Source organism: Oncorhynchus kisutch, linkage group LG14 (assembly GCF_002021735.2).
Source record: "Oncorhynchus kisutch isolate 150728-3 linkage group LG14, Okis_V2, whole genome shotgun sequence".
NCBI classification, from domain to species: domain Eukaryota; kingdom Metazoa; phylum Chordata; class Actinopteri; order Salmoniformes; family Salmonidae; genus Oncorhynchus; species Oncorhynchus kisutch.
The window spans coordinates 55,498,156-55,511,427 of record NC_034187.2 but is presented as its reverse complement, the minus strand read 5'-3'; the positions used below and the strand labels follow the sequence as shown (position 1 = coordinate 55,511,427).

General features: G+C 47.7%; 1 protein-coding gene across 1 annotated transcript in view; it reads left to right on the top strand.

Annotated features, from left to right (window-relative positions):
• Nucleotides 1–11,106, top strand: part of LOC109903624 (ETS domain-containing transcription factor ERF) — a 28,856-nt gene extending 17,750 nt beyond the window's left edge. Inside the window, exons 2-5 of the mRNA XM_020500445.2 lie at nucleotides 3,285–3,519; nucleotides 5,290–5,402; nucleotides 6,395–7,281; nucleotides 7,391–11,106. Coding sequence (XP_020356034.2) covers nucleotides 3,285–3,519; nucleotides 5,290–5,402; nucleotides 6,395–7,281; nucleotides 7,391–7,957 — 1,802 coding nt within the window. The 3' untranslated portion in view covers nucleotides 7,958–11,106. The remainder of the gene's footprint in view (nucleotides 1–3,284; nucleotides 3,520–5,289; nucleotides 5,403–6,394; nucleotides 7,282–7,390) is intronic.
• Nucleotides 11,107–13,272: the final 2,166 nt, after the last annotated feature.

Here is a 13,272-nt window from a genome sequence, read left to right as displayed (position 1 = left end):
TCCTCCCCGCACGAGGCGAGACCTGCACTCATACTCGACAGTCCTCACATAGCAGGGAAATTGACGCAAACACGCACTCTGTCTAACCATCTAGGGCTGATTTTTAATCACAGCTTGCACTGCACGGAACTCCCCGAGACGCGTCTGGTTTCTGTCTGGGCACAGTTGGCCCCGGCGCACCTCGGGATCCATTACACCGTCGCAGTCCGGCCCCACAACGGTCCGACCACCGTTGCATTCTAACTTGCTTTCATCTCTGCAGCTTCGACATTGACGATTGTTGACGTGAAGATGACAATCGCATATCAAGAGTTTCTTTACTCTTCTCATCTCCTTATACCCCACCCCCCCACCCCTCTCTCTCCTACATGTTAATTTACTTTTCTTCTGTCTCATTCCTGTTTTTATTAAGTCACCCCCTTCTCTCACTTTTAATACTTGGACCTATCTGGCTTTAGGGCTCCTGAGTGGCGCAGTGGTCTAAGGCACTGCATCTAAGGCGTCACTACAGACCCTGGTTCGATTCTAGGCTGTATCACACAATTGGCCCAGCATCGTCTGGGTTTGGCCGGGGGCAGGCCGTCATTGTAAATAAGAATTTGTTCTTGACTGACTTGCCTAGTTAAATAAAATCACGAGTTGGTGTTGATGGCCATGTCTTTAGGATCGGGAACGGTTAGCCCTTATGTGAGCATGAGTCAATGTTAGCATCCACTTATTAGCATGAAGCAGCTTTTTGTGCTTGCTTTCTTGTTTTTTTGACAGTGTTCGCCCTCTCGCAATAACAGTGCACCATGGCATGTCCCTGTTGAAAGTCAGTGGAGTGTAGTCCAGTGACTACGCTCTACTCACATGGAGAACAAGTCCATTCACCCCCGTGCCCTCACCTACCCATCTCTGTGGCCAGACAGCCATCACTAGCAAACGGAGGCCAGCCAACCTTTTTCCTGAAGTTAAATATAGAGCCAGGAAAGAATAGGAGGAAGGGAGGGAAAAGGGGGAATTGATGGCGGGAACAGGGTGAGAAAGAGACGGAGCCCCTGGTCTCAGAGCAGTTGGCGTACAATGCACACCTGTTATTAAACCTACTATTATAAACACATGACATCAGAGGGACGTTTTTTAATAAAATTAGCTGTATTGAAAGCCTTGTATGAAAATGGTTCTCGTGTGAAGATCCTGTGTGTTCTGCTGGAAGGGAAATTCAGGTTCCTCGAATAATAGGCTCTCTGGTGGTTGTCGTAAAAATACACTTTCTGTCACTACTCCTTCCGTTCTTTCCCTTAAAGACCCAGGGAGAATGGTTGGGCAACTGTGCCTTCTTACTGACCTCACACGCTTGATGTTCGTTGGGTCATTATGGCCAACGACCTGACTCTCGTCCCAGGTATCAGCACACCACACGCGTGTGTTATTATGGTGCTGCGCTATGAGCGTGTTTATCTGTGTGTTATTCCTATCATAGTTACTGTCACCCGCAGGACCAGCAGCAGTCCCACCAGGACCACTTGTAGTTAGCGCAACAGAGCAGAAAACAGGCTTGTAATAGCTGTGTGTTTGTTTTCTTCTCTCTTTTTTTTGCACTCCTCTGTCTAGATAGGAGCAGCATTGTGAGTGTTGGAGATTTGTTGTATGTGACGGACACCGGTGGATGTCTGTGTCGTTTTCCCAAGGCAGCCGGCTAATGGACAGCGGAACAGTGAACTTTCATCAGTGAAACCACAGATGACAAGATGTTCTCTTTTTATCCTTTGACGCCTCTTCCCTGGCCCCTCTCGCCCAATTTCTCTCTTACCTCGCCCCCCCCCCCCCCCCACTTTCTGAAAAAAAAAATTTGGAACCTTTTTAATTGAATTACAGTTTTTTTGTTCGGTGTGTTTATTTATAGAGCTAAAATAGCCTGTTGCTAGGCGATGGTGTCAGAGGGAGCGAAGAAAAGAAAGGGATGGCAGCGCGGAGGGGAAAGGCGTACTCCATGTGAAAGCTGAATGACAAACAAGAACAGGCCATGAGTCAGCACTGACGCACGCTCAGTGGGCATTGCTGCTATTCGTGTGTGAGCACTCTGCGCCCACTTTTACCTTTTCTGTACATGTGTGTTTGTTCAATTTGCTCACTTGCTTTCATGTTCTCTGTTCCTGCTGGACTTTACATGTGCGTTGGCACCAGCTTCCCAGCATCTGCCCAAGTGGTACAGATGCTGAAGTGGCGCCATTGATCTGGGCCCTATCGTCTACGATGTGGGAATGATATGCGTATGCTTTATGGGCTGTGAAGCATCGGATGGCCATCAGAACCATTCATTGTTTAGTCATTTCAGACGAGACAATTGAAGTAGTTCAATGGTTTAGCCTATCTGATTGCTCGGAATGAGTCACGTGTCATAGGCTTTTAACTGGGTGACTTGCAAAATCGAATCTACCTTCATGATTTCAACGTGTCGGCTTACAAAGAGGTTTAGTGACAATGGGCATCACAGTCATTCTGGTGCAGCAGCATTTGAACTGGAATGAAGATGTATAGTGACAAATGTGGACTTTGGCCCAACATTGGGACAATGTCTGCATTGCGGACTGTGTTCTTGTGTGTTTTTATCTAAGTGTTTACTCTAGTGTTTTAGATATGTCGTAATGTTTTCCTATGACAACCATAAATATCTCTGGTATGCATTCCGTATGGCGTTTTATGTGTTGTATTGTGCCCATATGTTTCTATGAGAGATTTTCTCGGCCTGGTTGCTAGAGCACATTTAGTCCTAAGGAGGTGTGTGTGTGGTTATGTCTCTGCTAGTCTGCCTGGCCTTGCTTTGAAGTGGTGTTGAGTCTTTAAGGACAACCTACCTCGCTAAAACACATATTCACTCTCACTGTTCTCACATGTTCTGTGTCTAATGCTCGTTCTATCTTTTATTTTGTCTTTGTACTCAAGGCTGATATACGACGAAACTGATATGAAAGCGCCAGGCCCAATCCCTGTACAGCTTTGATTTCAAACTCAAAACAAGTTTACCCCAAAAACCAACCTCCTTTGCTGTTATACACTGATCCCAGCACAGCTCTGTAAGACCCTTTTATCCAAAGTGACGTCAGTAATCTTCTTGTGACCCGCCACATGGGAATCAAACACAATTCAATGATATTTTTTTTTGGCCCATTCTTCAACCCTTTGTCGACTCTCCACTACCTGCCTTTTCCCTGTTGCCTCTGCTTTTCTCAGCCCCATGTTCCACCACCCCCAGCATATGAGCACTACACCTCCATCTAACCCCTTCTCCCCGTCAACAGGGTTCGCCTTCCCCGACTGGGCCTACAAGCCCGAGTCGAGCCCCGGCTCGCGACAGATCCAGCTGTGGTGCTTCATCCTGGAGCTGCTGCGGAAGGAGGAGTACCATGAAGTCATCGCCTGGCAGGGCGACTACGGAGAGTTTGTCATCAAGGACCCCGAAGAGGTGGCCCGACTGTGGGGCGCCCGCAAGTGCAAACCTCAGATGAACTACGACAAGCTGAGCAGGGCGCTTCGGTAAGAAACGGGAACAACTGTCACTACGACGTAGGGGTTCTGGGTATTGTAGGATGGAAGGAAGTGAACAAATCTCTCTTGCAAAATAGATTTTATTTCAGTGTGAGAAACCTGTGTAAATACAGGTTGAATGGTATTTTGTTCTTAGACCAGGAGTGGGGGAAATCTGTATTCAGGGCTGCAGTGTGCTTAAACTTCTGCTTCTGCTCTAACACACCCAACTCAACTAATATCTCTCCATTTGAAGAGCGCTTTTAGCTGATTTAAGTTGGGCCGGAATAATGAGAGCTCTGGAGTGGCTCCCTCCTCGTTACTCTTTCAATGAGAGTGGGAGGAGAGCGCAGGAGCAAGCGGGAGCGCGGCTTGTTGTTCTCCGACATACGTCAAGGTCCCTCGTTTTAATGTGACCGCTCATTTAGATAACGTTTGTCTTTTTAGAAACCCACACACCTGCAGAGCACGTGGGAAGAGGAGAGCTTTTATTTAGTCCTCTGTCTGTACTCACATCTCTGGCTATCACACAACACACACACACACACTTAGCAGCCAGCGCTGGACACATACCAGCTTGTCAGCATCACCTTCAAGTCGTAGGTTGGTGTGGGTCAGCTAGTGCTCATCCTACCAATGACTCGTCACTGCTGCTTTCTCTGCCAGTCCTCCTCCATCCCATCTGCGCCTTGTGGGTTTGTTTCTATAGTAAACTAGTCTCCTCGACCGGGCGGACCCTAACCTCTGGTACTATTGTTCCGTCGTAAAACTCTTCAATGAAAATAGTTTTCCATTCTGAAGTAATTGAAAGACTGCAATGTTCTTTCCTCATTAGGGTTCAGGCTTTGATTCGGGGGGGACGAGCTCCGTTAGTGTTCAAAATGTGGTGCTTTAAAGCTGTGGCATTCCGGCAGTAGTAACGTTAGCCCTTTGTGCTTTGTTTGAAGTGAGTTCAAATGTTCTTCAAAGCACCGCAGCCCATGTGTGAGCTTGTGTGTCCCCGCATGTTTCGCCTAGCTCTCTCTCTCTCTCTCTGTGTGTCAACTCCAGTAGTCACTCACCGTATCACACAGTGTGTGCTTGTGTTGGCGCTCGCGTGGTACTTCCTGCCCCCCCCCTCCCCCACGTGTTCAAGTCCTCTCTTTCTGCGCCTGTGAACATTATGTTCCAGTCCAAACCTCCCGTCTCCACTTCACATCGTCTATATCAAAGCAAGCACCCGTCAGCCCTCCACTAATCACTGCCATTTTAGCAAGTGTGTAGGTGGGAGCCCACTCTAGTCATAATTTTGGAGTCGCAGCAATCGGGAAGAGGCCCTTCATTCATCGAGTCAGTGCGGCCACTGAGTGAGAGGATCGGCAATGAAAAGGCTAGAACTAGCTGCCTTTTGCTTCAGCGGCCACTGTAGTGCTCTCAGTCTCTGAGGACTTCCTCCCACTCAGTGCAACAGGAGTTCTTCAAGACCTGAATCAGTTTCCCAGTGTGTTTATTTAACCGTCGTTTGTAAATGTTTGTCTCATTGAGGTAAAACGCATCTTGCAAGAGAGGCGTAGTATACTACACTGTCTACTCATTACGTTTCATATTGAGGCATGGTTGGTTACGGCACATAATGAGACCCTTAGATAAACAACTACACAGTGATTTGGGGGTTTTCTGTGTATTGCACTCAGTAATGCTGGAAAGTATGTAATTGAATGTATTTAATCCTTATCTAAACATGGAAATTGAACAAAGGGTTAGTAACCATGCAAACCCCTCCCCCCCCCCCCCACACAGATACTACTACAACAAGAGAATCCTCCACAAGACCAAAGGGAAGAGGTTTACCTACAAGTTCAACTTCAACAAGCTGGTGCTGGTCAACTACCCCTTCATCGACATGGGCTCTGGTCAGTACTCTGTCTCTAGTCTGGTTTAAAAAATCCACCAGCGACTATCACTGGCACAGAGTGATCCGAGACATCAACATTGTTAGCAGTTTGAGCACAGTATAGCTGAATACGTTGTGCGCGTCCGTCGTTTGGAAGTCTTCACTCTTTCGAAAGCATTTCCATAAAGTCCTCGTGTTATTTAGAGATTTTCTTTATTTCATTTGTATGCATCTATCCAATTACAAATGTTTTAAAGACGACGCTAATACAGACCTGAGAGCTTAACCCATAGGAGCGCCATTTTGTAATGGAAACCGCTACACCGACTGACTGGTAATGGCGCGGGCTAAATGCTAAAACACGAATCCATCCCCATCGGGTTTATGTAGTGCAGCGAGGATTGCATCTGTGTTTATCCGCTTCATACCAAGTGTTTTCTGAAATCCTGAAATCCCCTCCGGCGGTAATCACAACCACCACAGTGTAAATACGGCACACTTGAATCCTGATACCATGTGGCATAACTGCTGCGTGATGTTTTTATTATACTCCATATGTGATGTGGTTCCGGGGTTTTGACATGTGTTTTGATATAACAGTAACACACACACACCCATGCCTCTCCGACGTTAACTCACTCAGCGGTTTTAGGGAAATGGAGCAACCTGATCCATGTTTGTGATGGCAAAAAAATAACTTTCCAATATTTAATTTTGGCATGGGCGAGGATGCCAAGAATTTATTGTGTGCCACAATTTGGCATGGAAGCATCGGAAAGTGGAATGTAACACGTGGCCAGTGTGAGCCGTGTGTTTCTCGGTCTCGGTATACAGTGACTTTTCCTCTCACTCACCTGCTTCTTCTTACTTGGTTTCACTTTCAGTCACTCATCCTTCTGTCACCTAGTGCCTCTCACTTGTTTTTCCTCTACTGTTTTCCTCGTCTCTCTCTTATTTTACTCTCTGATTACCTCAGTTTCATTCCTACCCTCTAACTCGTCGTCTCTCCAGGTAGGGGAGTCCCCCAGAGCGCCCCCCCCGTGCCGACTGGGGGCAGCCACTTCCGCTTTCCCCCCTCCACCCCGTCCGATGTGCTCTCCCCCAGTGAGGACCTGCGCAGCCCGGGCATGTTCAGCAGCGTGGCCCGCCGCCTGGGCCGCGGCTCTGTCTCCGACTGCAGCGACGGCACCTCCACCAACTCTGAGCTGGAGGAAGGCGTGGGGGGTGAAGATCGTGGCGGCACGGGCCCTGAACGGGCATTCCGCGGCCTCCTCCACCCCCGCCTCTCCCACGACTCGCTGTTTCGCGCCTACGGAGGCCCTGGTGGGCTAGGCCGCCCCCCGCCCGGCCACAGAGTCCATGGTGACCCCATGTCCCCGTTCCCTGTGTCCCCCCTGCCGGGCCCTGGGGGCCTCCTGGGCTCCACCCTGTCTCCGGCCCTTTCCATGACCCCTGGCTCCCACCTGCCCTACACCCCGTCCCCCTCCCTCAGCCCCATGCTGGGCTCCCACTTCTCCTTCAACCCGGACGACATGAAGCGCTACCTGCAGGCCCACCACCAGAGTGTCTACAACTACCACCTCAGCCCCAGAGCCTTCTTCCACTACCCCAACATCGTGGTCCCCCAGCCCCACAGGCCCTCTGCCGCCCCTGACAAGCCCATGACAGCCCACCACCATGCCCCGCCCATGCCCCACTCCCATTCGTTGCACCACCACCAAGGGGAGGAGCAGCACCCCTCGCCCTTCAAGTTCAAGCTGCAGCCACCTCCGCTGGGGCGTAAACAGAAGGACGGCTCCACCTCCTCTACCGGGGTCTCCTCCTCTAGCCTAGGCTCCTCCTACGCTGCCTCAGGACTACTCTCTAACTCCTCCTCCTCAGTGGGCCCAAAAATCAAGGTGAGCCAATCCCTAACTAGAATCAAGATTAGCCTGACTAACCACCAGTTTGTTAATGTAAAAAGAGATGTTCTCAACAGTGACTCATCTGTTGTCTCTTATTGTCTAGGTGGAGCCTGTCTCCGACGTTGAGTCCGATGAGGAGGTGGAGGTGACCGACATCAGCGAGGAGGACGAGCTGCTTGATGATGACGAGGGAGATGTCTTCACCCCCCCTCATCCCACCAACGGAACCGCCCCTACTGCCATCACCAACGGCAACCTGGGCGCCATCGTCGAGGACGACCTGGACGAGGACGTGTTCAAAACCCCCGCCGCCCCTCCCATGGGCCCTCTAACCCCCTCCCTGTTGGCCCTGAAGCGCGAGCCGGGCCAAGGCCCTCCCATCAGCCCTGGTGACACCCTCTGCATCCCCCTGAAGCTGCGCTTCAAACGCCGCTGGAGCGAGGACCAGAAGATGGAGGCCGATGGCGAGCGCGATGAGGCCGAGGACAAGAAAGTGCGGGCAGAGAAACAGGTGGAGCCAGCAAGGAGGGAGTCAGAGAATGGGGAGGGGCCAAGGAGAAGCCTGTCCCTGAGTATGCGCGCTCCTCCCCCTCCGGCCCAGCGCAGGGCCAGCTCCGAGTTGCAGAGAGCCACAGCCCAGCTGTCTCTGGAGAGCCATGGAGCTTGCTGAGGCAGGGATACGCACAAACCGTGGACACGCATACACACAATCACATGCCCGTACCTACATACACATTCACTCATATAACCAAGCATGCACATAGAAACAAGTGCCTGGGCAAAAAGCCTTTTTACTCCAATTTGCAACACATGAAACCCAGAACATTAACAAACAGCTCGGCATTCTGTGACTAAGACACTAAGGGATGGTCATAGACACTAAGGGATGGTCATAGACACAAATTAATACTGACACCCCCTCTAAACGAAGGACCCCCTGGGCCTATCCCTTAGACCTGTACACTGCCTTTAGGTGCCTCCCATCTCGCCTCAACATCTCCCAGTAACACCCATAGCTCCTTTGCCTTTCAGGGATGCATCAACACAGATGGGAAAGAACCCCCCCCCACCCACCCACCCCTTCAACAGACTTGAAAAGAGATTACAGAAGTGCCTGTCTTCACATACAATGGTTTACAAAGCAAAGGAAAGCGAGGGGCCTCGTACCAACTCTTGTCAACTATTCCATCACCTTTGACTGGGAAGGGAGCTCAGGAGTCATAACGAAGAGACTTCCCTGTCCATATCTGTCTAATCACAGGGACTGACTTAGAGACTTAGGACTGAATTTGTGTCTGAGTCAGCGCTCTCTCTTTGACCATCGTCCCCCACCGACTTGAGCGTAGGGACAAAAAACAAAATGGCGTGCATCCAAGCCTTAATGGACAGCTCGTGTACTGGGCAGGGTCCAACAAGGGGAGCAGCAAAAAGCCTTCAAGTTGGGGCCCTACATGTTAGGGGCCATTAATGTGGGGGTCCTACATGTTAGGGGCCATTAATGTGGGGGTCCTACATGTTAGGGCCCATTAATGTGGGGACCCTACATGTTAGGGGCCATTAATGTGGGGACCCTACATGTTAGGGGCCATTCATGTGGGGGCCCTACATGTTAGGGGCCATTAATGTGGGGACCCTACATGACTTTTGCACAATCTTATAAGGAGTGAAACGAGGAGATTGGTAATTTGTTCGCTTGGAATGGTGTTGAAAGAGTATCTTAGAGGTCTCCTCCGTTCCCCTGGTTTGAGCTGCTTCTTTCTCCCATAGAGAGCGCCTCAAAAAAGAAAAAAAGGACAGTATTTGGGAAGACGCGGTGCACGGAGGGTTAGAAGTACCTCTGTATATACAATGTTCTTGAACTGAAACGAATATTTTTTTTTTCTCACTCCCCCAAAAAAGTATACAGTGAAATGAATGCGAGTACCTAGGTGAGCTCATGCAAAGCCTTTTAGTGACATTTTAAACTTTTAAATTCCTTTTTATTTTCTGTATTTCACAAATACGCAGCACATTTTTTTTGAACAAACAAGACAAATTGAGATTGTGCTTTTTTTTAAGCTGACAGGCGACTATACGTGAATTACCCTGGCCAAATAATGTACACACACACACACTATAGAAGCCTCAAGCATACCGTACTGAAATTTGTTGGTGTGGGCACAGACCTTATACACTGACTGCCACTTTGCCTTTTTTTTATACCAAGAAACAGAATCTGAATAACTAAAACCAATACTACACATATTTTATTTGAATATATTAAATACAAATGTTATAATTCAAAAAATTATAATTTGATATGAATCAGGAAATGCTATTTTTAATGATAACTCTGTCGGACATGTGTATATATATATATGAGGGAGCCTCTTCTCACCTTGCCTCTCTTGACAGTGGAGCTGAATTGGAAAGGGATCATGTGCAAGAGGAATCGGAACACATTTAATATTTATAATGTAAAAATAAGTGTTCTGATTGGTGGGTGAAAAGCGACCAGTAAATGAACAAATAATGGAGAAATGTTGCATCGTGGAAACGTTTTAAGATTTTGGGGTCACGTTTTCTGGCCCCCCCGTTTTCTGCCCCCCCCCCCCCCCCCCCCCCCCCGAACCCCAACTTTACGACCAGGATCCCACCCCCTCTCAGCAACCCAAACTCTCCTGGAAACACAAGGACAGGGCACCTTTGTTGTCTATTGAACCCACTGTTTGTCTGGACTTGGCCTTTGTCTTGGACCATGAACTATACTAGGAGAATGCATCAGTAACACTCCGCCACCTGAATATGTACATGTTTGAGGTAGACCTGGTCTGCTGAGAGGTCTGTAATGTGGGTTAACCTAGAGTAAAAGGAAGGTGACATCACTAGCGACATGATCCCCCACCCCCGTACTAGTCTCTGGGTTGGAAGACTCTTAACCAAAGAAACAACCCTCGCCCATGCAGGATATGACATCACAAAACCTCAGAGAGGGACTTCCCGTAATCTGAGAAGACGCTCTGCGGGTGCCGTCTAGGTCCCTCCAGCCTTTGTAACTCAACAAGAGCCGGGCCCAAAAAAAAGACTCGCTCAAGAGTTTGTTCATAGCACTAGTATGGTGTAAGTGGGTGTCTGTATGCAGATGTTGGTGTTGCCGTAGCCACCCAGTACGTCTTTTGTCCTGCCTTGCATTGTAACTGACAGCTTCAAAAGAAAATCATCTAAAAATGTACCCACTTTTCCCTCGTCGTTGCTGTTTGTTATTTGTCCCAAATGATTATTTACTGTCATTGTTATTATTATTATTAACGTTATTTACTATTTGATTATTTTGTACCCCTCTGGGCCTACCTCTTTTCCATGGCTATTTGAATCCCTCGCGTTTTGTATTTTATATTTTCAGTATGTATTTTCCAGACAACGACAACTCCTCCATCTTACTATTAGCTGAACTAAAATAGTGGTTTTAACTTCAACTGAGCTAGTTGTATTTGTAATTATGGACACATGGAAAAGAGGAGCTCACATAATCCTATCACATTACCTTTGTTTTGAAATATCTTTTTGGGTCTTTGTGTATATAGATTATTTTTTTTTGGGGGGGGGCTCGGTAAGAAATACATTCTATTGCTTTGACATTGTATTATTTGAATGGTGTCGTTTTCACTCTCCTTTCACTCTTCACTCTCCTTTCACACTCCTTTCAGTGGTTACTTAACACTCAAACAGAGAGGACTCCATACCATGAGGCAACATGTATACCTTCTGTTTCTCTTGTATTTTTCCCCCTCATTTGTAATTAAATTGTAATCGGGGTTAATTAAAACAGGTAAAAATGGACAAGTGTCTTTCTTTGTTTTGTTTTTTTAAATATATGAGCTACACATGAGTTTTATTATATTCATTACAGGCGCTTCAGGGTAATGCCTTTCGACCTCGCCCTGCTTAGCTGTACTATTTGTGAGCAGGTTTTCTTTCACCTTGACACGTTTTATTGCCGCACTGTTGTGAATGTGTTAGTCACAGAGATACGTCAACCTTTTGATTCAAAATTGTATTCTAAGGTTTCACCTTGGTTAACAATTACCCAGTGCCCTTTTAAGGTCTGTGCAGATGTAACTTTTTATGAACTTTTTATGAACTATAGGAAACTGAAGTGTAGCAGACACATTCTCCAAGTTCAACAATGACAATATTTACACTTTTCTCCTGAACAGCTCACAAAATGCCATCTAGCAAATGACTCTTGACCGCCAATGCGAAGTGTCCTTGAACATGGAATGTAGCTATTGTAATAGAAATGCTCATGCAGTAGGAATTGTGTGTGTTCCTAACGGTTTGTTTAAATCCCTTAGAATAACCCCATACCATCTGTCTTGGGTGTCATTGTACATCTAACTCCATTTAAGATTCCGCTCCCCCTTGATTGTGACATTTTCAAACCATCCATAAATAAAATAGCTCTCACACTTGTAAGCTAGTAAATATCACGACCAACTAGCTCTTGTTGTTGAAGGCCAGTGAACATCACGACCAACCAAACTTTCATAACAGAGAAGTAAGCTGCACTGAAAGATGTAGTAACTGTCCTAGGAATTTCCAATGGCCTTTACTTGGAGACTGCCCCCCTCTACTGGTCATTTATGGTAATGCTTTGAGATTAGTTCAATTAGTGTGTTATGTCCATGTTTAACCAGTAATGTCCACGGGAGACAAAGTCAAGCAAAAAAAGAAAGGTCCCTTTTTCAGGACCCTGACTTTCAAAGATAATTCGTAAAAATCCAAATAACCTCAGATCTTCTTTGTAAAGGGTTTAAACACCGTTTCCCATGCTGTTCAATGAACCATAAACAATTACTGAACATGCACCTGTGGAACAGTCGTTAAGACACAGCTTACAGACGGTAGGCAATTAAGGTCACAGCTATGAGAACTTAGGACACTAAAGAGGCCTTTCTACTGACTGAAAAACACCAAAAGAAAGATGCCCTGGGTCCCTGCTCATCTGCGTGAACATGTCTTAGGAAGGAGGCATGAGGACTGCAGTTGTGGCTGGGGCAATAAATTGCAATGTCTGTACTGTGAGACGCCTAAGATAGCGCTACAGGGAGACAGGACGGACCACTGATCATCCTCGCAGTGGCAGACCACGTGTAACAACGCCTGCACAGGATCGGAACATCTGAACATCACACCTGCTCGACAGGTACAGTATGGCAACAACTGCCCGAGTTACATCAGGAACGCACAATCCCTCCATCGGTGCTCAGACTGTCCGCAATAGGCTGAGAGAGGCTGGACTGAGGGCTTGTAGGCCTGTTGTAAGGCAGGTCCTCATCAGACATCACCGTCAACAACGTTGCCTATGGGCACAAATTCACCATTGCTGGACCAGACAGGACTGGCAAACAATGCTCTTCACTGACGAGTCACATTTTCTTCTCACCAGGGGGGATGGTCTGGTTCGCGTTTATCGTCAAAGGAATGAGTGTTACTCTGAGGCCTGTACTCTGGAGCGGGATCGAGGTGGAGGGTCCATCATGGTTTGGGGCGGTGTGTCACAGTATCATCTGACTGAGCTTGTCATTGCAGACATCCTCCTCCCTCATGTGGTACCCTTCCTGCAGGCTCATCCTGACATGACCCTCCAGCATGACAATGCCACTAGCCATACTGCTCGTTCTGTGTGTGATTTCCTGCAAGACAGGAATGTCAGTGTTCTAGCCATGGCCAGCTAAGAGCCCAGATCTCAATCCCATGTAGCACGTCTGGGATCGGGGGGTGAGGGCTAGGGCCATTCCCCCCAGAAATGTCCGGGAACTTGCAGGTGCCTTGGTGGAAGAGTGTGGTAACATTTCACAGCAAGAACTGGCAAATCTGGTGCAGTCCATGAGGAGGAGATGCACTGCAGTACTTAATTCAGCTTCAGCTTCAGGGACACATTATTCAATTTCTGTTAGTCACATGTCTGTGGAACTTGTTCAGTTTTTCTGTTGTTGAATCTTG